Source organism: Geotrypetes seraphini, chromosome 2 (assembly GCF_902459505.1).
Source record: "Geotrypetes seraphini chromosome 2, aGeoSer1.1, whole genome shotgun sequence".
Classification (NCBI taxonomy): domain Eukaryota; kingdom Metazoa; phylum Chordata; class Amphibia; order Gymnophiona; family Dermophiidae; genus Geotrypetes; species Geotrypetes seraphini.
This window is the reverse complement of record NC_047085.1, coordinates 403,872,479-403,899,412: the sequence shown is the minus strand read 5'-3', so window position 1 is coordinate 403,899,412 and position 26,934 is coordinate 403,872,479. Positions and strand designations below refer to the sequence as shown.

The 26,934-nt window shown below is 44.6% G+C and overlaps 2 protein-coding genes across 7 annotated transcripts in view; one reads left to right on the top strand and one right to left on the bottom strand.

Annotated features, from left to right (window-relative positions):
- The window catches only part of SYF2 (SYF2 pre-mRNA splicing factor), a 52,671-nt gene extending 33,810 nt beyond the window's left edge, over positions 1 to 18,861 (bottom strand). The window contains exons 1-2 of the mRNA XM_033930976.1: positions 18,735 to 18,861; positions 13,692 to 13,796 (exon numbers count right to left, since the gene is read on the bottom strand). Coding sequence (XP_033786867.1) covers positions 13,692 to 13,796; positions 18,735 to 18,776 — 147 coding nt within the window. The 5' untranslated portion in view covers positions 18,777 to 18,861. The remainder of the gene's footprint in view (positions 1 to 13,691; positions 13,797 to 18,734) is intronic.
- LRRC72 (leucine rich repeat containing 72) overlaps positions 18,852 to 26,934 on the top strand; it is a 112,270-nt gene continuing 104,187 nt past the window's right edge. For 5 of the 6 annotated variants that reach the window (XM_033930973.1, XM_033930971.1, XM_033930974.1 and 2 more), the window contains exon 1: positions 18,852 to 18,950. In XM_033930973.1, the coding sequence (XP_033786864.1) occupies positions 18,924 to 18,950 (27 nt within the window). In that variant the 5' untranslated portion in view covers positions 18,852 to 18,923. The remainder of the gene's footprint in view (positions 18,951 to 26,934) is intronic. The other variant, XM_033930975.1, reaches the window with a different exon arrangement.

The following is a 26,934-nucleotide window of genomic DNA, read 5'->3' as shown; positions in this document are numbered from 1 at the left end:
AAGCAGCTCTCCAGAGCATTAAAGGAGGCTGCCCAAGAGAGGCTGGCAGAGAGAGTTCTCCGGGCCAGGAGAAGGCCAGACCTCACTCCAGAGCCAATGGAGTGTGAGGCTCCAATGCCTCAGGAGCCAGCAGAGCCACTGGATACACCAGAAAGCATGGACCTGGATGAAGGGTGTATGCCAGAGACCATTATGGAAGAAGCCATGGATGTGGGCTTGGCAACTTTCCACTAAACACTGCAGGTACAAGGCTGTACAGGAATAATAGTGGAGAGGAGTTTTGGCAGAACTGATTTTGATTGTTTGTGCTGTAACACAAGCTTAGAGCAGTGCTGCAGCAGCTTGATTATCTGGCTACACTGCAGCTGTGCAGGAGCTCAAGAGAAGCCAAAGGACTGTGAGCTAATCAGAGCGGGAAGTTTAGGAGCCTGCAGTAAGGCTTCAGTTTTTGTCTTTTGTTCCTGCTTAAAGTTTACTTTATATTCAAGAATGTAAATACCTGGTGAAGAAACTGGACTGTGTTGGTTAGTAAGCCCAGGACTCCAGCTCAAGGCTGGATAATTGCTTAAGAGACTAATTGTGCTGTGTTTTTCAGAGACTGTGTGATCAGGTAGAGCAAGCCCTAAAACCTGGACTGGCATTATACCGGATAGAAAGCTTGCTGCGCTTTCACTGGACTGGGTGAAAGTTAAAAGTCTTTTTGTTTTCTGTTTTCTTTCTTTTTGCCCTTGTTTGGGAAGAAAGGAGACTTGGACTATAATAATATCTGATATGATTTATGTGTTAAGTGACTAATTAAACTTTACACTTTATTTTTGGTGCAACTTGACTCACGGTGCTTTATTTTTAGCAAAGCCACAGATAGTGAGACACCAGTGAGGTCTCCCCCTTTGGGAGCCACGTCAGGAGTGTGCTACCCTCTACCGGGGGTCTCCTTAACCTTACCGAGACCCCGGCAGGTGACAAAATGGTGGCAGTGGTGGGATTGTAGCACACCCTACTGGTGGTTTCAAGTTTGAACCTATAAAGAAAAAGGGGAAAAAAAAAACACGAAAATTTTGCAGTTTTTTTTTTGTTTTGCTTCATGATTTTTCTTTTGGAGTGTTCCCGTGACGCAGGACGACGCGGCAGGAACCGCACCCGACTAGACTTCCGAGGGACCACCGGAAGGACCAGACCAGAAGGAAGTTCCTGAGTCGGGAGTAACAGGACGTACAAGCACAGCCAGAACGACTGGAGGCCAAGGAGGCCTATTTACCAAAGGCGCAGACTCGTCAGTACCTCAGGTAAAGAGTACCTAAAAGAGAGACAAGGTATGGTTAATACACGCTCTCAGGGACCGCTGGCCGAAGAGCCAGAAGGGGAGTTAGGAAGAATCTTCCCTTTCCAAGAAGAAGCCTTCCAAAAATATACCCCCAAACAAGCTCGTAATTCTAGAGCTAAGAGAAGGAGACAGCAGCAAGAAAGGAGCCAGGCCCAAAAACAGGTAGCCCAGGATAAGGACGTGCCATGGCTGCCCCAGGAAGTGAGGGAAACCTTCCCGACCTTTGCCGTGGAGCAGAGGGCAGACCCCTCATTGCAAGAAGCTTGGCAACAAGCCTCGGGCCCTCAAAAAGGTGTCACTACCTTTAGAATAAAGAAGGGCCTGTTATATAGGGAAGGCCCGAGGGAAGGCTCTGGGGGTAGAGGGGAGCAACTCATGGTACCTCTAGGGTTCCGTAAAATGGTTATGCAAGCGGCGCATGATCACCCCTTAGCGGCCCATAAGGGAGCCGAGGGGACCCAAAGACAGGTAACCCAGAGATTCTTTTGGCCAGGGGTTATACAAGACGTCACTAATTTCTGTAAATCCTGTCCCGAATGTCAGCGGTTATCCCTAAACAAACCCCCTAAGGTTCCTCTCATTCCCTTACCCAGAATCGAGGAACCTTTGTCAAGATTGGCGATGGACATAGTAGGCCCATTGGAGCGAACACCCCGGGGGTTCAGGTATATATTGGTAGTAATAGACATAGCTACCCGTTTTCCGTGGGCTTTTCCCTTGCGCAAGACTACCTCTACGGCTATCATGAAGGAACTGATGGGTCTATTCTGTACTATGGGATTTCCTCGTGAGGTCCTGACTGACCAGGGGAGTAATTTTATGTCCAGAGACATGGAGCAGTTTTGGCAAGGGTTCAAGATTAGGCACATTAGAACCTCGGCCTATCACCCACAGGCAAACGGGGTGGTAGAGCGGTTCAACCAAACGCTAAAGCAAATGCTCAAGAAAGTACTAAAAGGAGACATGAGGGATTGGGACTTGTTTATGCCCCTGGTATTGTTTGCAGCTAGGGAGAGAATCCAGGACTCCTTAGGGGTAAGCCCCTTTGAGATGCTCTTTGGGAGGTGTCCAATGGGGATCCTGGACATGATAAAGGAAGGATGGGGAGCTATTACGGAAAAGGATGAGGACATAGTTTCTTACCTGACACATTTGAGGAATAGATTGGCACGGGTGGCCAAGATAGGCAAAGAGAATCTGGAGTGGAGTCAACGGAAGCAGAAGGTATATTATGACCGGAAGACTAAAAACAGACAGTTACAAGTGGGCGAACGGGTGTTGGTCCTTATTCCCTCTGATCCGCATAAATTCTTAGCCCAATGGAAGGGACCGGCCACCGTCATCGAACGCCTAAATGAGGTGGATTATAGGGTTAAGGATGATAAAGGGAGAAAACAAACCTACCATATTAACCTGTTAAAACCTTGGAGGGATCGGGAGGTATTGGCCTTACTCGCGCAAGAGAGCCAGGAGGATGAATTAGGACCCCAGGTGACAGAGCTAGACCAAAAAGGGGAGGTCAATTTAGGACCTGAATTAGACCCTGGGCAGGAACAACAAATGAGGGAACTAGTAGATAGCTTTGGGGATGTATTCTCCGTGACTCCCGGACCCACGATATAGTAACAGACCCGGGTAAGGTGGTAAGGGTCAAGCCTTATCGGCTGTCGGAAGGAAAAAGGAGACTAGTCCAACAGCTAGTGGAGGAAATGATAAGCCTAGGGGTGATAGAGCCCTCCACTAGCCCGTGGTGTAGCCCCATAGTAATAGTGCCCAAAGCGGACGGCACCCCCCGCTTTTGCATTGATTTCCGCCAACTGAATGAAGTATCCAAGTTTGACGCTTTCCCGATGCCTAGGGTTGACGAGCTCTTAGATCGTCTGGGCCAGGCTCAATTTCTCACGACACTGGACCTCACGAAAGGGTACTGGCAGATCCCGCTCACTGAGACCGCCAAGCCCAAGACCGCTTTTAGTACGCCCAAGGGTTTATACCAATTCACTAGAATGCCATTTGGACTTCATGGTGCGGCGGCTAGTTGCCAACGCGGAATTAACGAAGTCCTACGCGAACACCACGACTACGCCCACGAGTACTCAGGGAGCTGTGCGATGTCCTGGCGGAACCATTAACCATGCTCTTCAATCTCTCCCTAAGTACAGGGAGAGTCCCCCTGGACTGGAAAACAACTAACATCGTTCCTCTGCACAAAAAGGGTTGCAGAGCGGAGGCTGCAAATTACAGACCAGTGAGTCTCACATCAATAGTGTGTAAACTCATGGAAACACTACTTAAATGTAAATTAGACACGATTATGGATGAGGGGAATCTAAGGGATCCTAGTCAACATGGATTCACTAGGGGTAGGTCATGCCAATCCAATCTTATCAGCTTCTTTGATTGGGTAACAGGAAAGTTGGACTCGGGAGAGTCTCTGGACATAGTGTACTTAGATTTCAGTAAAGCTTTCGACAGCGTCCCACACCGTAGACTATTAAACAAGATGAAATCAATGGGGTTAGGTGAGATACTAATTGCATGGGTCAAAGATTGGCTGAGTGGAAGACGCCAGAGGGTGGTGGTCAACGGCACCCTCTCTGAGACATCGGAGGTGACCAGTGGAGTGCCACAGGGCTCGGTCCTGGGTCCACTCCTTTTTAACATATTCATAAGAGACTTGACCCAAGGGCTTCAGGGTAAAGTAACTCTATTCGCTGATGACGCCAAACTATGTAATATAGTAAGTGAAAGCAATCTGCAGGATAGTATGACGCAGGATCTGCTTACGTTGGAAAACTGGTCCTCGACATGGCAGCTGGGCTTCAACGCTAAGAAATGTAAGGTTATGCATCTCGGTAGCAGAAATCCATGCAAACCTTACACCTTAAATGGAGAAACACTAGCTAGGACTTCAGAAGAAAGAGACTTGGGAATAATCATCAGTGCGGACATGAAGGCCGCCAAACAAGTAGAGAAGGCCTCATCCAAAGCAAGGCAACTTATGGGATGTATCAATAGAAGCTTCGTTAGCCGCAAATCTGAAGTCATAATGCCACTGTACAGAACCATGGTGAGACCTCATCTGGAGTACTGTGTGCAATTCTGGAGGCCACATTACCGAAAAGACGTGCTTAGAGTTGAGTCGGTTCAGCGGATGGCCACCAGGATGATCTCGGGGCTCAAGGGTCTCTCGTACGAAGAAAGACTAAACAAATTGCAGCTCTACACTCTAGAGGAGGGCAGGGAGAGGGGGGACATGATTGAGACATTTAAATACATCACGGGACGTGTCGAGGTGGAAGAAGACATCTTCTTTCTCAGGGGACCCTCGGTCACAAGGGGGCATCCATTCAAACTCAGAGGAGGGAAATGCGATAGTGACATAAGGAAGTATTTCTTCACAGAAAGGGTTGTAGATCACTGGAACAAGCTTCCAGAGCAGGTGATCAAGGCCACCAGCGTTATTGACTTTAAGAATAAATGGGATGCCCTAGTAGGATCCTTACGAGGGTCGAGTTAAGGAACTAGGTCATTAGTACTCAGACTTAATGGGGTGGGTCAGTAGAGTGGGCAGACTTGATGGGCTATAGCCCTTTTCTGCCGTCATCTTTCTATGTTTCTATGTTTCTACGCGGAAGCATATCTAGATGACATTGTAATATATTCTCCGTCGTGGCAGGAACACTTGGTGCAGGTAACAGCGGTACTGAGGGCATTAAGAAAGGCCGGGTTTACCATCAACCCAAAGAAATGCTTCTTGGGACAGAAGGAGGTGAGGTACCTAGGCTATGTAGTGGGGCGGGGACAGATAAGACCCTTGGTGGACAAAGTCCAATGCATCAGGAACTACCCACAACCTGTCTCCAAGAAACAGTTGAGAGCTTTCTTAGGATTAATTGGGTACTATAGGAGGTTCATCCCATTCTTTGCTTCTCGAGCCAGCCCGCTTACTGACATGTTGAAGAAGGAGAGATCCGATAGGTTACAATGGGAACCCAGAGGTAGGGAGGCCCTGGAGGATCTCAAAAAAAGTCTATGCGCCCACCCAGTATTGGCAGCCATAGATTTTAAGAAACCGTTAATTCTCCAAACAGACGCCTCTGGTAGTGGTGTGGGTGCTGTTCTTAGCCAGGAGATTGAGGGGATTGAACACCCGTTGTTATATCTCAGTCGGAAGTTACATCCGAATGAGAAAAATTGCGCAACTGTAGAACTAGAGTGCCTTGCGGCAAAGTGGGCTATGGAAACTCTGGGGCATTATCTAGAGGAACGCGAGTTCACGCTGGTCACTGACCATGCTGCGCTGAAGTGGCTCCATACTATGCGCAATAACAATGCCAGGTTAACACGCTGGTATTTAGCCCTACAAACGTTTAGATTCAGGGTAGTGCATAGGCCTGGGAAGCTTAACACCAATGTGGACGTCCTGTCTAGAATGTACGAGACACCCCAGCAGAAGCAGAAGCCTCAGACTAGGCAGCCTTTAAGTGAGGGGGTATGTGACATTTCCGCTCCCCGAGACGGTCATGTCAGAGTTAAACCCCGGTCACACTCTCTTACTCGAGACCAGACTCTCCCTGAGAAGGATCAGGAAGAAGATCCTGAAAGCCTAGCTGCCTATCCTGAGTACCCTGAGTTTAGGTTAAATGCACGGCCCAGAAAAGCTTCCAGTCACACTAAGAGGTTTAATCAAGCTCCCAGTGATATTCTGCCCTGTAGCCTGAGGGGGAGCCCAAGAACACACAAGCTAGGCACACAAACACCCAGTATAGGGCGTGGCCCTAAGCCTTTTAAGCAGCTCTCCAGAGCATTAAAGGAGGCTGCCCAAGAGAGGCTGGCAGAGAGAGTTCTCCGGGCCAGGAGAAGGCCAGACCTCACTCCAGAGCCAATGGAGTGTGAGGCTCCAATGCCTCAGGAGCCAGCAGAGCCACTGGATACACCAGAAAGCATGGACCTGGATGAAGGGTGTATGCCAGAGACCATTATGGAAGAAGCCATGGATGTGGGCTTGGCAACTTTCCACTAAACACTGCAGGTACAAGGCTGTACAGGAATAATAGTGGAGAGGAGTTTTGGCAGAACTGATTTTGATTGTTTGTGCTGTAACACAAGCTTAGAGCAGTGCTGCAGCAGCTTGATTATCTGGCTACACTGCAGCTGTGCAGGAGCTCAAGAGAAGCCAAAGGACTGTGAGCTAATCAGAGCGGGAAGTTTAGGAGCCTGCAGTAAGGCTTCAGTTTTTGTCTTTTGTTCCTGCTTAAAGTTTACTTTATATTCAAGAATGTAAATACCTGGTGAAGAAACTGGACTGTGTTGGTTAGTAAGCCCAGGACTCCAGCTCAAGGCTGGATAATTGCTTAAGAGACTAATTGTGCTGTGTTTTTCAGAGACTGTGTGATCAGGTAGAGCAAGCCCTAAAACCTGGACTGGCATTATACCGGATAGAAAGCTTGCTGCGCTTTCACTGGACTGGGTGAAAGTTAAAAGTCTTTTTGTTTTCTGTTTTCTTTCTTTTTGCCCTTGTTTGGGAAGAAAGGAGACTTGGACTATAATAATATCTGATATGATTTATGTGTTAAGTGACTAATTAAACTTTACACTTTATTTTTGGTGCAACTTGACTCACGGTGTTTTATTTTTAGCAAAGCCAGTGAGGTCTCCCCCTTTGGGAGCCACGTCAGGAGTGTGCTACCCTCTACCGGGGGTCTCCTTAACCTTACCGAGACCCCGGCAGGTGACAATGGAAAGCACCAAAGTGACCTCTGACTGAAGTAGTCTTAACAACAGAGTTGGAAAGATGCAGAAAATACTCAAACATTGATGGTGGTGGGCATGTGACCAGATCCAGCAAATGATAACACCAGACTGTGAAGTGAGTCCATTAGAAATGGTAACATTGAGCGGATGGTCTTCTAGAAGCTTCAATAATAGCCGACACTGAAGCCAACAGTGTTGATATATCTAATTGTTTGGAGATAATACACTGAGTGCTAATGAATGTAGATTGGATGGAGCAGAGAACACTCATTTTGCATTAGCAAGGTTGGAAAGATCTGCAGTGTGATGGGTTCCCTTTTGCCGAGTTGTAGGAGGAGAGGGAACCAAGGCTGACGAGGCCACTTTGGAGCGATTAAAATTATGGTGACCTGATCTTGTCAAAGTTTGAGCGGAGTCTTCCTGATCAGAGGAATTTGCGGGAATACATACAGAAACTGGTTCTGCCAGTTGAGGAAAAAGGCATCCAACTCCAGACAATTAAGAGTGTAAAGTCTGGAGCAGATAACTGGAAGTTTGTGGTTGTGAAAGGAAACAAAGAGGTCTATCTCTGTGGTCCCCCAATCCACAAAGATTTGATGAAGAATCTTGGAGTTGAGTGTCCATTCATGAGGCTGAAGGATTCTGCTCAATTGGTCTGCCAATATATTTTTCTCTCCTGCCAGGCAAACTGCTTAGAGGAAAATGTTGCGAGGGATCACCCAAGACCAGATTTGTATCACTTCCTGGCAAAGGCGGTGAGATCCCGTTCCTCCCTGCTTGTTCAATTGCACACAATTACTTGGTTGTCTATGCAGACAAGTACTACTTGAATGAGGAGACTATTCTGGAATGTGAACAGAGCATTGCAGATTGCTCGGAGTTTGAGCAGATTGATGTGGAGAGTTTTCTCCTGAGGATTCTAGGTGCCTTGGGTATGGGGACCATTGAGGTGGGTTCCCCTTCTGATCAGGGAAGCATTGGTTGTTAAGATCTTTTGTTGTGGTAGCACCTGGAACAAAAATCCCTTGGAAAGGTTGGTAGGTGATAGCCACCACTGGAGAAATTTTTGAAGATGTGATGTCACTCTGATCTGTTGAGATATAAGATCCGTGGCTTGAGACTACAGGGTTGAAAAAGCCCACTGAGGATCTCTGGAGACAGGCAAAAGGGAGCGACATGTACTGAAGATGACATGTGACCAAGTACTTGCAGTATTTGGCACGCTGAAATGTAGCAAGAAGAGGAGACTTTTTGGCAAAGCTGAATTAGAGTATTGAGTCTCTGTTGTGATACGAATGCATGAGTTTGAATAGTGTTCAAGAGTGCTCCAATCAACTTTAGAGTCTATGTGGGTTCTAGATGTGATTTCTGGTAGTTGATTGTAAACCTTAGGTGTTCCAGTAGATGAACCATTGCATCACTGGCATGTTGAGCATGCTGATGTGGAAGCTTTGATCAACCAGTCATCCAAGTATGGGAATACATGAAAGCTGTAAATGCAGAGCAATACTGCTACCACTACTAGGAATTTCGTGAAACCTCTGGGTGCTGATGCCAGGCCAAATGGAAGCACCTTGTAATGGAAATGGTGTGTGCCTATTTGGAAGTGAAGGTATTTCCTGTGAGCAGGTAGAACAGGAACATGGGTATATGCTTCTTTGTGATCTAGAGAGCAAAGCCAATCGTTCTTTTCTAACTGTGACAGTAGGGTTCTCAGCAAGATCATGCAAAATTTCTCCTTCAGGTGTCTGTTCAGAGCTCAGAGTTATAGAATTGGATGGAGGCCGGCTGTCTTTTTTGGTATGAGAAAATACGAGTAGAAACCTTGGCCCCTCTCCTGCAGAGGAAGTTGTTCTAGCGCATTGAGCTAGAGGAGGACAGAGCTTTTGAAGGAGGAGATTTATTGCTGGGAGTTGAAAAGAGACTCTTTTGAAGGGTGGTTCGGAGGTTTCTTTTGTTAAGCAAAGGGCATAACCCAGACTGACCACTTGGAGGACCCATCTGTCTGATGTTATTAGGGTCCAGCATTGATGGTAATGGGTAAGACAACCTCCTTTAGGTAGAGTCTGAGGTGAATGTTGAGAACTACTGACTATGCTCTCCAGAAGTCAGTCAAAATGACTGCTGTCGTTTGGACCGAGTTGACACAGTAGTCTTCTTCTGTCTGTTGCCTAGGGCACAACTAAGTTGCTGAGCAGACAGTGGCAGAAGTGTGGTGATATTTCTGCTTTGAATAGTATGTGGGCCTTCTAGACACATTGGTATATCTTCGTGATGGTTGAGACTGGCAAGATCTGGAAGACAAAGTAGTCATGCGGTCAGTATGTTTTTTTGTGAGGCTTCTATCGGTCTCCAAACAAACCATCCCCTATACAGGGTATATTAGAGAGACTGACCTGGATGTTAGCATCTATGTCACCAATTCTCAACTAGGCTTGTCTGTGCATACCTACTGAGACTGCAGAGGTAAGAGAAGTGATACCATATAATTCCTGGTTTCAAGATCATTTGCCAGAAGCATATAAGAGGAAAGATGTTTTGATATATACTAATCATAATGAGACATCTTTTGTGTGAGGGATTTCATATAAAAAGTCATATAGAATTTGTAGTCTAAGATTCTACTCACCAGCCTAGAAGCTTGAAATATTCTGCATTCAAACTTATCCAGCATTCTGCCTTCTCTCCCTGGAGGAGTACAGGCATAAGGTCTGGAACTATGAGCCTCTCTCAGGGCAGATTCTACAACTAGAGACTGATGTTGCAACTGCAGTCTGTCAAATCGTAGACAAGACTATATGCAATAAAGTGAGTCTGGTCTATGTGGAGCCACTGCAGCATGAAGAGGAGATTCCCAGTTCTTCAGTAATGACTCTTCATGAGGTTGTGGAGAGAAACCTTTATGCAGTCTAGAGTCAATTTTTTTTATAGTCAAGTGCTTTTCTAAGCTCTGCCTGCGACTTTGAATCGGACTCCATTTTTATTGAGAGTTCCTGCCCCATCTTAATGAATTTAATGAGAGACAGATCTTCTGGGGGCGACTTACTACAAGGCAGGGAAGAAGATGAAGAAGGAGCAGCATAAGACTCATTCGCTGACAACTTTGGACAATCACTAAAAGAGCACCAAGTTAGGTCAGAGTAATAGTCCTTGATACCAGGTTCTGTAAGTGAAGAACGTCGCCTAGAGGAGCATCGAGAAGATAAAGGGCAATATCAAGGTGAACTTCAACTAGACTGCTTCGATGAAAGCCAGGAGGAGTACTGAGAATTAGATGAACTGCGCTCTCGACAAAGATGCATGCCTTGATGTAGATGCCCAATGTCTAGGCGTCAATGATGTGCATCTATGATAGGCGCTGAAAATGTGCGTCTGTCATTTACATCAATCACAGATGCCGATACTTGAGGGTGCATGCTCCGAGATTGATGGCTCAATTTAGTATCCAGGCAATGGTTGGACTGAGCTGAGACTGGCATTATTTGAGCAAGATTTTGCATTGTTTGCGATTGCAGTAGCACAGCTAGCTCTTTCTGCAACAGCATGGAAAGCTGTTCCTGCAAAGATGGCATCGTAACCAGTATATAGGCACATTAATTGTATAATGGTATAGGCACATTAATTGAGTTTCAAAGCACTGATGACCCCAAGATTGAGACATGCTTCAAAGATGGCACCAAATGTACAGATAGTGATCTTCAGTGCATTGGCGCTAAGAGCGCACCAATGGTGAAGATGCTCAAGATGATGCTGAAGCATTCCTGGAGGGGGAAGTGCATTTATGCTTCTTAGCCTTTTTACAAGGTTCCTCCGTTAGAAGCAGCACTATGAGATGATGTTGATGCCGTCGGTACTGGAGTTTTCAGATGCTGAGGATCGGCACTGGAGATTTCCACCATTTCTGAAGTAGAAACAGATAACCTACAATGTTTATTAAACTAATTTTCTGGCTTTTAGTGATCTTTTCAGTAATTTTAAACAGAGCAGGCAAGAAAAATCAGTGATCAGGACCTAGACATTGAAATGTGGAACATTACAAGAAATAGCCCTGCGACACCGAGAACACCGCTTAAATCCACTAGAAGCCTTGGACATCAGAGGAAAAACCGCTGATGTGAGGTCAAAAGACTGAATGGTTCGAGAAGGTTGAGTAGATTGTAAACTGATAAAATCTTGATGATCCCAGCCTGAAGAAAGGCTTAAGAGAGTCCAAAATAAAAAAAAGTCGATATGAAATGAAGAACGATGAAATTGGATTAACGGGAAGTACTAATAGATAACATGTGGTATCCATCTGAGGGTCATCAAGGAACTGAGAGGGACTATAGCTGAACTCCTTCAGCTAATAGCCAATCTGTCGATCAAATCGGGAAACATTCCGGAGGACTGGAAGATGGCGAATGTTATGCTGATTTTCAAAAATGTTTCAAGGGGAAACCCGGGAAACTACAGAACGGTGAGTAGAGACGCTGATAAAGGACCGCATCATTGATTACCTAGATCAGGGGTGTCCAATGTCGGTCCTCGAGGGCCGCAGTCCAGTCGGATTTTCAGGATTACCCCAATGAATATACATGAGGTCTATTTGCATGCACTGCTTTCATTGTATGCTAATAGATCTCATGCATATTCATTGGGGAAATCCTGAAAACCCGACTGGACTGCGGCCCTCGAGGACCGACATTGGACACCCCTGACCTAGATGGACCAGCCAGCATGGTTTCAGCAAAGACAGATCTTGTTTGACAAACTTGCTGCACTTCTTCGAGGGAGTAAACAAGCAGATAGACAAGGCCGACCCAGTCGACATTGTATATCTGGATTTTCAGAAGGCGTTTGACAAGGTTCCACATGAACGACTACTTCGGAAAATTGTGAGCCATGGAATCGAGGGTGAAATACTCACGTGGATTAAAAACTGGCTGGAGCATAGGAAACAGAGAGTGGGGGTAAATGGACAATATTTGGACTGGAAGAGCATCACCAGTGGGGTGCCGCAGGGCTTGGTGCTTGGACCCGTGCTTTCAACATCTTTATAAAATGATCTGGACATAGGTACGACGAGTGAGGTGATTAAATTTGTGGACGATACGAAGTTGTTCAGAGTAGTGAAGACACAGGGGATTGGGAAGATCTGCAATGTGACATAATCAGCCTCGAGGAATGTGCATCGATATGGCAGATGAGGTTCAACGTGGATAAGTGTAAAGTGATGCATGTCAGTAATAAAAATCTCATGCAAGAATACAGGATGTCCGGGGCGGTACTTGGAGAGACCTCCCAGGAAAGAGACTTGGGAGTTATGATCGACAAGTCAATGAAGACATCCGCTCAATATGCGGTGGTGGCGAAAAGGGCAAACAGAATGCTAGGAATGATTAAGAAGGGGATCACGAACAGATCAGAGAAGGTTATAATGCAGCTGTACTGGGCCATGGTGCGCCCTCACCTGGAGTACTGCATCCAGCACTGGTCGCCGTACAAGAAGGACATGATGCTACTTGAAAGGGTCCATAGAAGGGCGACTAAGATGGTTAAGGGGCTGGAGGAGTTGCCATATAGTGAAAGATTAGAGAAACTGGGCCTTTTCTCCCTCGAACAGAGGAGATTGAGAGGGGACATGATCGAAACATTCAAGATACTGAAGGGAATAGACTTAGTGGATAGGGATAGGTTGTTCACCCTCTACAAGGTAGGGAGCACGAGAGGGCACTCTCTAAAATTGAAAGGGGATAGATTCCGTACGAACGTAAGGAAATTCTTCTTCACCCAGAGAATGGTAGAGAACTGGAACGCTCTTCCGGAGTCTGTTATAGGGGAAAACACCCTCCAGGGATTCAAGACAAAGTTAGACAAGTTCCTGCTGAACCGGAACGAACTCAGGTAGGGCTGGTCTAAGTTAGGGCTCTGGTCTTTGACCTGAGGGCCGCCACGTGAGCGGACTGCTGGGCAAGATGGACCACTGGTCTGACCCAGCAGCGGCAGTTCTTATATTCTTATATGCACAAAAAAATACATAGAAAAACTATGTCTAAAATAGACGCATATAGTACACATGCTGAGAGAAAGTGAAAGAAAAGGCTTCTCAGTTCTGTGGAAAAGATCTGATTTCCCTTAAGCTGGCAGTGGGCAGGAAAGCACTTGCCCATGTGCAGTGCAGGCAGTGTTCAAATTTTAAAGTGACACTGCACTTATGGACTGTCTGTACTCGGCACCGTGGAAGATTTTACCCATATTTAAGAATATGCTGCCTGCTTGTCCTGGGACAAACCTGTTATAGATCCCTACACTAAAACTGTAGCTGCTCCTCTTTGGCTTTCCTCACTCCTGTGCCTGCAGAAAGCACCAGGTATCATATTCAGATGCCTGAGTAACTGGGCACTTTTGAGTTTTCTGATCTTGTTCTGTATGTATTCCTGACATCCTTTGGAGACAAATATGAAGACTTAAAAGCCAATGACCAAAGTAGGGAGGACATTTTGAAAAACAAAGTCATGCTAAATGAGAAACCAAACCTGCAGGAGACCACAGATAAAATTCAGCAATGTTTTTTTTTTCTGCAAAACTAAATCTGTTGAGCACACACCCAACAATTAGCTGTCTATATTACCCTTTTCAGATGGAGTTCTCTGAACTTCCTTAGACGTTCCTCTCTTTTCTGTGCAGTCAACTCTTCTGTGGGTATGGGGAGAGGTTTTTCAGCACTCTCTGATATCTGCAATAAATTTGCATTTGGAGTTACTTTTCCTTTATCAATATTTAACGCCAGGTTCGATATCCTACATAGGAGAGATATTTATTTATTGGGATTTGTTAACCATCTTTCTGAAGAGATTCACCCAAGGCAGTCAGTGTATAGAAGGTATAGTTTATGTTAAACACAATTTTGTTAATGTATAATAGTAAAATGACCAAATATAAGCATAAATCCAATCAATGAAACATATTTGGAGATGGCAAATAGAAATACTGACTTTTGAGAACTTCCTAGAGGCCTTGCACTATCCAAAAGTGAAGAGAAAACTACATTGTCAGAGCAGGTTGATATTTGGAATACAAAGAAAAATGCACCATTAAAAAGATTTTATGCCCCACTCACAAATGTTTATCTTGGTTCTTTCCAGAACTTTGTACCCTTAAACATGAAGGATGGAAAGAGGAAAGAAGATGGTGTAAAAGTCACCTGGATGAAGACAGGATAATCTGTAGGAAATACATAAAAAATTATCCCCAAGCTATCCTTGGATGGTCTAGTTGATACATGTCACTTGGGCTCTGTCTTTTGCTGTCTAGTAGGAGGGTTAGTTAGACCCAGCTCTGATTGAAGGACATGAGGATAGTTGGCTATAATATACAGAGAAGGTAAAAGTTTCCTCTCTCGAAATAAAACAAATTGAAAGAAAAAGTAAACTGAGGACTGATGCCACAACACAGATTGAACAGAAGTTTGTAGAAATTTGAGTTGTAAATAAACAAAAAATGTATTATTTAATCTAAGGGCTCCTTTTACGAAGGCGCAGTAGCGGTTTAACGCACGCTAAACCGCCGGCTGCGCTAGCCGCTACCGCCTCCTCTTGAGCAGGCGGTAGTTTGTCTGCTAGCGCAGGGGAAGCGCGTGATTAAACGTCGCACGTGTTAAAGCCGCTACCGTGGCTTTGTAAAAGGAGTTCTAAGTTGCATGACATCAGTCAGCACAGCCTGCACTCCCCATAAATGAGTCATAAAATAATAGTTATAAAATAATATTATAGTCAGCATTGTAAACATGTCTATCTTGAAACAGGCCTTGAAAACAGGAGTTGTGGAATGCAGTTTAGTCTAACCAGGCTGCATGCATGGATAAAACAGCACTGGGAATTTGGCACCTGAGAGGGGGATTTATGAAAAAGGAAAATAAAAAAAATTATGATTGCCAAAAAGACACGGAGTTAAAATGTTTTTGGTGAGAAGTATTCTTTATGGCCAAATACAGCTTGATCATCCAGTCTCATTATTGTGATAGGGTTCTATTTCTTCTATCAACAACAAGGATGAGAAGCTCAGATATTCTTCCAACAGCCTAGTTTTGGTTCTGAATTTGAATTATCACCTTTATGTAGCCATGAGTAAAATGAATTATAATTCAGTACAGTAAGTAGCTCCCTGGTAAAGAGGACTTGCAATCTAAGTTGGTATCTAGGACAATGGAGGGTGAAGGTGAACATAAGCAGTGCCTCTGCTGGGTCAGACCAGAGGTCCATCACGCCCAGCAGCCCATCAGGTCCAGGACCTGCATAGTAATTCTCTATCTATACCCTTCAGTCCCCTTTTCCTTCAGGAAATCATCCAATCTTCTATCTATATCCTTCAGGCCCCTTTTCCTTCAGGAAATCATCCAATCCCTTCTTGAAACCCAGTAGCGTACTCTTGTCGTATCACACCATCTAGAAGCGCATTCCAGGTGTACACCACCCTTTGGGTGAAGAAGAACTTCCTAGCATTGGTTCTGAATCTATCCCCTCTCAATTTTGCTGAATGCCCTCTCGTTCTTGAAAGTTTGAAAAATCTGTCCCTCTCCACTTTCTGTGCCCTTCAAGATCTTGTAATTCTCTATCATGTCCCCTCTAAGACTTCTTCTCCAGGGAAAAGAGGCCCAGTTTCTCTAATCTTTCAGCATATGAAAGGTTTTCCATATCCTTTATCAGTCGCATCGCTCTCCTCTGAACCCTCTCGAGTGTCGCCATATCCTTCTTTAGATACGGTGACCAATATTGGACGCAGTACTCCAGATGCGGGCGCACCATCGCTCGATACAATGGCAGGATAACGTCCTTCGTTCTGGTTGTAATACATTTCTTGATAATACCTAGCATTCTGTTCGCCTTCTTAGAGGCCGCTTCACACTGCCGATGGCTTCATTATTTTGTCCACCAGTACCCCTAAGTCCTTCTTTAGGCTACTTTCTCCCATTACCAGCCCTCCCATCAAGTTTCTGTTTCCTACATGCAAAACTTTATATTTCTCTACATTAAACTTCATCTGCCATTTATTTGCCCACTCTCCCAGTTTGTTCAGGTCCCTTTGTAACTCTTCACAGTCCTCTTTATTCCCAACCCCACTAAAAAGTTTTGTGTCGTCTGCGAATTTTATAACTTCACACTTCAGCCCTGTTTCTAGGTCATTTATGAATACATTGAACAGCAGCAGTCTGAGTACCAACCCCTGTGTAACACCACGCGTGACCCTTCTCCAGTCCGAGTAGTGGCATAAGAACATAAGTTGCCTCCGCTGAGGAAGACCAGAGGTCCATCTCGCCCAGCGGTCCACTCCCGCACCGGCCCATTGCCTGAGCAGTGGTCCCTGACTATCCCTATGACCTACCTCTACTCCTATCTGTACTCCTCAATTCCTTTATCCTCTAGGAACCTATCCAAACCTTCTTTGAAGCCTTGTAACGTGCTCCGGCCTATCACAGCCTCCGGAAGTGAGTTCCATGTATCCACCACCCTCTGGGTGAAAAAGAACTTCCTGGCGTTTGTTCTAAAGCTGTCCCCTTTTAATTTCTCCGAGTGCCCCCTTGTACTTGTGGTTCCCCATAATCTGAAAAATCTGTCCCTGTCTACCTTTTCTATACCCTTCAGGATCTTGAAGGTTTCTATCATGTCTCCTCTAAGTCTCCGCTTTTCCAGGGAGAACAGCCCCAGCTTTTTCAGTCTGTCAGTATATGAGAGGTTTTCCATACCCTTTATCAGTTTAGTTGCTCTTCTCTGGACTCCCTCAAGTACCGCCATGTCCTTCTTGAGGTACGGCGACCAGTACTGGACACAGTATTCCAGATGCGGGTGCACCATTGCACGATACAGCGGCAGGATGACTTCCTTCGTCCTGGTCGTGATACCCTTCTTAATGATACCCAACATTTTGTTTGCTTTCCTTGAGGCTGTGGCGCACTGTGCTGACGCCTTCAATGTTGTGTCTACCATCACTCCCTTTACTCCTACCCGCCAACCAATTTTTGATCCATCTATGTATATCCCCTTCCACCCCATGGTTCTTTAGTTTCCTAAGTAGGCGTTCATGGGGTACTTTGTCGAAGGCTTTTTGGAAATCCAAGTATACCATGTCTATGGGGTCCCTTCGTCCATTTGCTTGTTTATTCTTTCGAAGAAGTGCATTAAGTTTGTTAGGCACGATCTTCCCTTGCAGAAGCCATGTTGGCTTGTTTTCATCAGTTTATTCCTTTCTAGATGCTCATCGATGCTGTCATTTATCAGCGCTTCCGCCATCTTCTCCGGAACCGAAGTCAGACTTACCGATCTGTTGTTCCCCGGGTCGCCTCTCGATCCTTTTTTAAAGATGGGTGTAACATTTGCTATCTTCCAATCCTCCGGGATCACCCCTGTTTTCAGGGATAATTTACAAACCTGCTGTAGTAATTCCGCTATTTCCTCTTTTAGCTCTTTCAATACCCTAGGGTCGATTCCATCCGGGCCCGGAGATTTGTCAGTTTTTAATCTATCTATCTGCTTGAGCATGTCTTCGAGGCTTACTTCCATGGATGTTAACTTTTCTGCTTGATCTCCTTTAAAGATTTTTTTCAGGTTCTGGCACGCTTGTCCACATTGAGAAATGTGGGATATCAACCTTGGCTTCCCCCGTTGTCAAGACTACTCTTCCACTGAGTAGTGTCTAGACCAGTGTCTCTCAAACTGTGTGCCATGGCACAGTGGTGTGCCCTGAAGAGATTCCAGGTGTGCCACGAGAGATTCCAGAATTTTACTTTATTTTTTAAATTTCCCTTCATAAGTATACACTAGAATAGGTGACATGTACGTTGCATACGCAAGAATCTGTCAATGTTATGAGCGTCTGTGTGCGTAAGAATACAACTATCCAGAAAAGCATCATTCTTTGACTTGATGGTCCTTGAAAACTAACAGCAAGTAATTTTGGTTTTATTTTTTATGCAGTATTGAGATGGGGAACACCAGCAAATAGCAATAGCACATTCATAAGGGAGGGAGCAATAGCCTGATTTACTAAAGCCATCCTCCTCCTCCCCAACATAGACCAGAAAAAAACCCAAAAAACAACCTTAGTAAATCAGGCCCTGAATGAGTTGTAACATCTCTCCTTCTCTATGGGCTCCTTTTACAAAGGTGCACGAGGGTTTTTAGCGCACGCACAAAATTACCGCGCTAGCACACTTGGGAATTTAGCACACCTTTGTAAAAGGAGCCCTATATCTCTTCTTAAATTTCGGTGGGGTCGATTGGAAAACTGAGAGCTTTCATCACTGAGTTCCTAAATCCAAAAAAGGTCAAGCCCTAGCATAAAAAAAAATTGTATACCACTGGGAACCTGGTGTCCCACAGTGTCTTAAAAAATAAACAAACAAAAAACAGTAACCTCTAATCTTAATAGCGTATTTTACACTGTATCGAACGCCCTTTCCAGTTCCATATTTTCTTGAATTCGGAAGTGCTCTGCGGATTATTTGTTTCTATATAAATGGGATCCCCGTTTAACAAAGGTTCAGGCAAACTAAGAGAAGCGAGAGAACTATGTACGATTTTTTTTTTTAAATGCACAAACATATTCGTACCCCCCCCCCCCCCAAACGTACTGCGCGGGTTACCAACTCCCCCTCACTCTACTAGAACCCCGATTTTACCTCTGAATCCTGATATGAATCCTGATATGCGTCAGTCGCCATAACTACATTACTTCCGCATCACCGAGTCGCTTTCTTCTGATGCAAATGACGTATAATTACGAACGTCGGGAATTGCTTGGTTTAGAAAATGCATACGCATGCGTGTTGCGAGAGGGGACGCAGTTACCCTAGCAACGGGAAACCTTGATGGCGGGTGCGGTGCGTAGCGAGCAGGTGAGAAAGGAGGTTGGAAGAGTCGTGATGCTTGAGAAGCTTTCATATCTCAAGTGTACAAACTAGTGTACTTCAAAATGAATACAATAACAGATACATGGAGAGTTGGTGTTTGGCTTCAGATTTGTTAAGATGCGGGTCTCATAGTACTAACTTTTCTAATTGCATGCCTTACATTTTTAAACAGTCTGGGAAAGGGTGGTAATAGGGCTCCTTTATAAAGCCGCGGTAGAACCAGCGAGTTAAATGCTCCCACGCTCATAAGAAATGTATGACTTTTGGAGCATTTACCTCACCAGCCAGAAGCGGCACTCTATTATGTGACAAGCACAGATGTTTTATAGAGTTTTACAGCCACTATGCTTCCTCTTGGCCTGGTTTGGTTTTAATCATCATTTTCAATATTATATCACAAAATTCTTAATATTATGTTACAAGATTCTTAGTGTAATAAATAAATGTCATGAACTTATCTTGTAACTCTGGTGAGGCGTGTCATCCAAATTAAAGTCCTTACTGTCAGTTCACTAGAACACATCCCCCCCAGGGCAGGTGCCTCAGTGCTACCCTTCCATGTGTTAGAGCTGTGTAGATGCAATCTTGACACAGCAGGCCTTTTTTTCTAGTGAACTGACAGTTGATGAGGCGGGCCTGCCGGCTAGACGGCAGCAAAACACGTCTGGCTGGCCAACAATTTAGAGGTTAGTTGGGGGAGGGAGGTTAGGGGGGTCATCGGGGGGCATTAGAGGGGGGGGGTCCGGAGGGGGGTGGCTTTCCAGCAGGAGGGGTTTGGCACCCTCCTGCCAGCGATCGGGAGTGTCGGGGGAGGTGGCCTTCCGGCAGGAGGAATTGGGCACTCTCCTGCCGGCGATTAGGAGTTTTGGGGGGATACGGCGTTCCGGCAGGAGGGGTTGGGCACCCTCCTGCCGGCGATTGGAGGTTTTGGGGGGGGTGGCGTTCCAGCAGGAGGGGTTGGGCACCCTCCTGCCAGCGATCGGGAGTGTTGGGGGGGCGGCCTTCCGGCAGGAGGGGTCAGGCTCCCTCCTGCCGGCGATCAGACAGACGGCCGCGGCCGCTATACTTATTGCAGCAGGGAGATCCCTTTCCGCGATAAGTATAGCGGCCGTGTCTACTTACAGTGTAGGCCAGCATTTTACTGGCCTACATTGTAAGCGTCTCTTCCTCTACTAGGGAGACGCGGAGGGCTGCCTAGGTTCCCCTAAGGCCCTTAGGCGAGCTTAGGCGGTCTTGTGAACCTCCCTGGGCTCCAGGAGGCGTCTTCAATATAGGCAGCCTGTCTGGTGAGCATTTTTTTTTTTAAATGTGCATCTCGATTGGCTGATTAGACAGCTGTAGGATGCCTACAGCAGCCTAAAATTGGGACACACTTTGCAGAATCAGGGCCTTAGTGTATGGGCATTGCGGCATGCTAACTAATTAGCACAGGTTTAGCATATATGCCCTTACTGCCTCGAATGTTAATGGGAAAAATTGTGTGTGACAATTAATAAAGAAATAAGCCCCTCACAATAGGCTCGATGCATTTCCAGTGTCTGCAAATGGAAACATAGATACAGCGAAACATAGTAACTAAAGGATTACTCCTTTAATGTATTCCCCTTTATGCTCTCTGTCATGGACATGCACACCCTCACTCAGCCAGCTAGCCAGCCAGATACGCACAACAGACAACACATACCAGATACACTTTCATAGGGTTTGGAAATGATGCTACCTGGAGGCTCTGCATGTTTTCCCCATGTGCACTTCTTGCAGTACCACCACATCCCTATCCTTTAGTGATTCAAATGTGCATTTAATTTTCATTGTTGTAAATCCTTCTACTGTTTCCTCTAAGCTGAGCGGATGTCCTCCAACTGCTTAGCTGCCAGTAGGGGGTGGTGCTTCAATATTGTGTTCTTAATTGCTAGGGAAAGGCAGGCTCCTTGGAGTCCTGCAGAACTTGCCTGTCCCTCACTATTGAAAATGTGATGGTGAAACAACACCCTCTACATGCAGTACTGTAGGTGGAGGACTTCCGCTCAGCTTATGTCCTAATACTTCCCACATTCTTCCCACCATTAAAATATGTTATAAAAATTATTATTAATCTCCACCAATAAAATATATCAGTCTCATTGAGAGGAATATATTTTATAAAGAACTATTAATTTGGGGAATGTTAGCTCGCTTGATTAAAACAGCTCTGTAATAACAATTAAATATATATGAATACTTATTCAAGAGCTAAGACTCAAAATATTTATAAGCAAACTGAAAATTTTTAATCAAGCAGGTAGGCAGTTGTTACAGATGGGACCTTTTGAGCAAAGAATTAACAGAAATACACAGGCAAATGTTGCTAAAGCAGAAGGAATAATTTATCTGGATTCAAAAAGTTACTAATGTAGGTACTGGGAAAATTAGGGGCTGTTTGTTGGTAGGTGGGGGATATCAATGATGTCTGTGACCAATGATATGCCAATGGCAATATGGTGTCTGTTTGTCCCATGTCAGTTTAGCCTGCATAGAGGGATACAGGATCAGGCTTCAGGCTGGAGGTGCTGGGGTGGCAGCCACTTGCTTGGATGTGGGGTGCACATGTGTTGTACCACTTAAAACAACACAGTTACAGATGCTGCCTAGGATCCTAGTGTGATGATACTTATCCCTGAATTGGGGGAGAGAGAGAAAGAAAGACTTGAGCACAGGGGTGGGTGGGTGGGAAGGAAGGAGGAAGAGACCAGACCATGGGGAGAGGAAAGGGAAGAAGGGAGGAAGGAAGAATGGAGAGAGATACCTGACCACGAGAGGATGAGGTGGAGGGAAGACAGATACATGACTGTGGAGGGAGGGAGGAGGGATAGAGAGAGAGAAAGAGATCCAACCAGGGAGAGATAGACAGACCTGACTGCAGAGGGAGGGAAAGAGAGAGAGACCCAACTGTGGAGGGAAGGAGAGAGATAGATCCAACTGCGGAGGGGGAGAGAGAAAAGGAGCAGATACTCAGGTAGATCAATTATTTAATGCCCAATGTAACTAGTGAGATAATTAAATTTGCTGATGACACAAAGTTGTTCAAAGTTGTTAAATTGCGAGAGGCTTGTGAAAGATTTCAAGAGAACCTTGGGAGACTGGGCGTCAAAATGGCAGATGATATTTAATGTGAGCAAGTGCAAAAGTGATTCATGTGGGAAAGAGAAGCACAAACTTTTGCAAAGTGATGCAGGGTTCCATGTTAGGAGTCACTACACAGGAAAGGGATCTAAGAGTCATCATTGAGGATTCACTGAAACCTTAGCTCAATGTACGGCAGCACCTAAGAAAGCAAATAGAATGTTAGGTGTTATCAGGAAAGAAATAGAAAATATTATAATGCCCTTCTATCTACCGGTAATCTTAAACAAGAGAATCTAACTATTAACTCTTAGAAGTGAGTTTTTAAAGCCTTTTAGAAGGCCAAGAAAGAAACCAAGCCTGTAGGCTCAGGCAAGTAGTTCCACAATATAAGACCCTGAAAAAAAAAGCAGACTTGAGTGTGGATTCATAATACGCCTTGGAAGGTGGAGGAATAACCAAGCAATGTGCATCTAATGACCTAAGTGAACATGATGGAATGTAAGCTGCCATTAAGGTAGAGGGATAAGCAGGAGTCTCAGCATGAAGTACCTTTTGGGCAAGGCAAAATGGTTTGAAGTTTATGGCAAGATGAACTGGTAGCCAGTGAAGGTCTTTCAAAAAATGGGGTACAGTAATCAAAGTGAGTAGCATTAAAAAGAAACCGGGCTGCAGTATTGTGTAACGTTTGTAAGTACTTTAGTTTTCTCTGTGTGTAAGATCAGAATAAATTATATTACAATAGTCAAGATCTGATATGACAAAAGCATGGCCTGTTGATCTAGGACAGTGGTAAGCAAACTCATTAGTCAAAAGAGCCAAAGATCAGCAGTACAACAATTAAGATTTCTTTTGAGAGCCATACTCCACGCCCGCTTGCGCTACGACAGCTACGACAACCCGACTGACACCCTGCTTGCTCGCTTGTAGTCAAAATCGATTTGTGGCAAAGCCTAGAGAATGACATGGGGAAAAAATTTGTTTCCGTCCCCGCAAGCTTGGTCCCCGTAAACCATCAGATCCCATCCACACAAGCCTCGAGTAGTTTTATTATATTAAAGTATAAAAAGAAACAATATTCTATACAATTGTCAATTTATAAATCAGCGTCTTCTCCCCACTCTCTCTTCCCCATTTCCCTTCAGCATCCTCAGCCTACTCTCTCTCCACTTCCCTTCAGCGCACGCACATAAAAACAAGCAAGCAATTTTATATCATTTTCATTCTGTTCATTCATAGAAATTAAAGTCTAAATAATGTCAGTCACATGACAAAACATGATTTTACAAAAATAATTCCCTGCACAGTCAAGCCTGCAAGGATTACTAGATGTCTTTCAGCAGCTCCCCTCCCTCCCTCCCCCCCTTACCTTCGTGGCCAAGTCAAAATGATCTACCAACAGTAAAATTTTTAAAAAAACACAAAGCACACTGTACGCAGAGAAAATGTTAATTATCATTTATATTCCGCAGGTTTTCAAAGAGGTCAGGGCAGATGACTTTATGCAATGTCACCTCAGTAACAACTATACAGAAATAGACAAATATACCCCCTCCCTTTTTACTAAACCGCGAGAGAGGAAAAATTATTTTATTTTCAATTTAGTGATCAAAATGTGTCAGTTTTGAGAATTTATATCTGCTGTCTATATTTTGCACTATATTTGTCTGTTTTCCTATAGTTGTTACTGAGGTGACATTGCATATTTTAAAAAGTCATCTGCCTTGCCATCTGTGCCCTGTCCCTGCCTGCCTGGTGCCATGTTCCAGCCTACCACTAGACTACCAGAGGGGAGACAGGGTACAGAGCCTGGCAGGGAGGGGGGACAGGGTGCAGAGCCTGGAGAGGAGTGTGGGGTTGGGTGCAGAGCCTGGCAGGGAGAATTTGGTTCAGAATGTTTTTTTTTCTTGCTTTCCGTTTCCTCCTCTAAATCTAGGGTGCATCTTATGGTCAGGTGCATCTTATGGAGCGAAAAATACAGTACTTCTTTCCAGACATTGCCTCCTTTTCCCATCCATATAGAGGTATTCAGTGATTTACTTACCTGAGGGCTTATACTCCCCCAGAGGCTTTGATCACCTTGCCCCATTGCTTTTGGATAAAGACTTCTAGATAAAGACTGGACACAATTGCACAGATGAAAACTGACACTCAGGTTATCAGAACACACTTGATCACCTAAGCATGGAGTCCAAAGGGAAAAATTCACCACCCTCGCAAAACAGTTGGAAGGTTCTCCTCCCCATTCTCCCTTTCCTCTCTTGATTGTGACTCCTAGATTATAGATCAATTTCCTTGCCTACTCCTGACTCTCCCTTCCCTTATCTCCATAGGTGTTTCATATTCCTCACTGGGGGTTCCCAAATGACCTCATCCTCTTCCTCCCCTTGGGAAAGCTTTTCTTCATATTCTACACCAGATCCTACACTTCATGGGTTCTGCCTTTGACCTTTGGGGTTCCTTGGGATAGTTACACCTAAAGGGAGGCCATATATTCCCTGAGCTAGTTGAAATTCAGAAACCCTTTTGTCCCAAGGGAGGTGTATGTGACAGGAGCTTGGGGATTTGAGGGGGCCCCATGAGGTCTCTAGTAAAGTGGTGGGGCTTCTTTTCTGCACCTTCTATGAGTGCCCTACCTCCCTCATCACAATATCCATGTGTTGTAAACATCTAGCATCAACATCCATTTTGCAAACTGAAATGTCCAAATTTTGAATGGGATAAAACAAGGGTCTGGATGTCTGTATAGCAACATTATTAGAAATTGACCATAAAGACATCCATGTTGAGCAGAGGGTCAGCCTAATGGTTAATGCAGTGGACTGTAAACCAAGGGACCCAGGTTCAAATCCCACTTTAACTCTTTATTTTTTCAATTATGAGCCCTTAAAGAACAGAAAAATACACGCTGTACCCGAATGTACACCATTTTGATTGCCTTCAGTCTTGTAGATGTCTTATATATTGAAGTACAGGAGATATTTTTGTGTTTCTGGAAGGCTCACAATTAAGAATAATAGAATTAAGATTTGAACCTGGGTCCCTTGGTTTGCAATCCACTGCATTAACCACTATGAGTTAATCCTCAGACCTGCTTCCTAAATAATACCTAAAGCTGAGATAGAGCCTGGTATCCCCTTCTGATTTTACTAGGGGAGAGGGAGGGACAGCAACCACTGGGGGATTAAGAAGATATCATTCCTTAATCCCTCTGGTGGGCATCTGCTCAATTGGAACACCTTTCTATAACCTGGATGTTCCAAGTTAGGTGTCATCGACACGTGTTTGAGTCCTAGTGACTTCATGAATTACAGATCTAAAAAGAAATTGATTTTGTGCTAGTCCAGTAAGGTCCTCCAGCATTATGCCCATGGTTGCTTTAAACATGTCCAGCCATCTGATTGCGGGTCTAAATAAGGAAATTATTCTTTTTTTAAACATGGATGTTTTTTCAACAGATTTCAGGCTCTCCCTTGTCCCACTCAAAACATGTCCAGAACATTCCCACTTCCTATTTGGACATACTGCAGTGTCGAACATCCCTATTCTGCCTTTGTAAACTCAGGATTTGGACATTTCAAACATATGACTGTCCGTTTTGGCCTTTTGAGACATCCATATGCTTTGAAAATGAGCACTATATTTCTCATCTGATTTGCAGTTGTACTGAAAATTCTGTTGCTGATCCCTTTCTGCTCCCCTTGCAGGATTCAGGCTGTAATGGATCACTTGTAGAGGAAGTGCAGGATATTCAAAAATAATGGAGACAATGATGTCTCAGCTCAAATTTTCTTTTGGAGCCAAACACAATTATGAAAGTTTTTACTGCTAAGAATAATATGATAGCTGTTTAATTTATTGAAGGACTTGCTTTTATTCAGTAACTAGGACTGGTAGGTATTTTGTACATTTCCAGATGAAACCTTAATGAGCCTATTAGTGTAATAACAATACAGCCTTTTCAGTTATGGTAGGTTTAATTTATGACAAGCAGTCTGAGGTAGTGCTCATTAAAGCCAGGAGTCTGAGTCTGGGTTCTTTGCTTTTGGGATATGTAATCAGTCTGCTTCTGTGCTTTTCTTTCATCTCTGTTGTATCCTGTCTTTGCATACACCTCAGGCAATTGCATACAAAGGCGCACCCTGTTTTTCTTGGTTTTTAATATACACATTCTTGAAAATGCTATAGAAGATCTTTTGCCTGCTCATCTTATAAAGGATCCTAAACTTTATCTTTATCGGATGCTTGATATACAGCCTTTCAGAAAAAAATAATCAAAGCGGTTTACAAATAATATAAGAGTGAGAAGCGAAAAGAACTACAATAACAAGATAGGACAGATGAAAAGAACAAAAAGAGAAAGGGAAGAACTCTCACCGACCAGCTGCACCTAGCAACCCTCCCAGAAGGCCAATCCAAAAAGATGAGCTTTAAGATGTCTCTATGTTTAGTATAAGATTGTTCAGCCCAAAAATCTGGGGGAAGGGAATTCTATAAGGAGGGGAGTGCTTTCACTTTACTAAGGTGTGCTAGCGATTTTAGCGCACACAGGATTTTAGCGTGCGCTAACCCCGCGCTATGCTTCTAGAACTAACACCAGCTCAATGCTGGCATTAAAGTCTAGCGCGCGCGGCAATTTAGTTTGAGCCTGTTGCTCTGGTGCCTCTGCTTCACGTTTATTTGGTGCTCCTTGGTGCTTGGGTACTAACTTTTGAGGGTGCTAAACTGATCAGTGAAGTACTATAGAGGCAGAGTGAAAAATCCAGAGTGGAGTCCATCTGCAACCATGTGACTAAAGGAAAATAACCCTACTGTTTAGAATGTCTCGCCTATCTACTGGAAAAGAGCTTACCAAGGTAAGTGCATA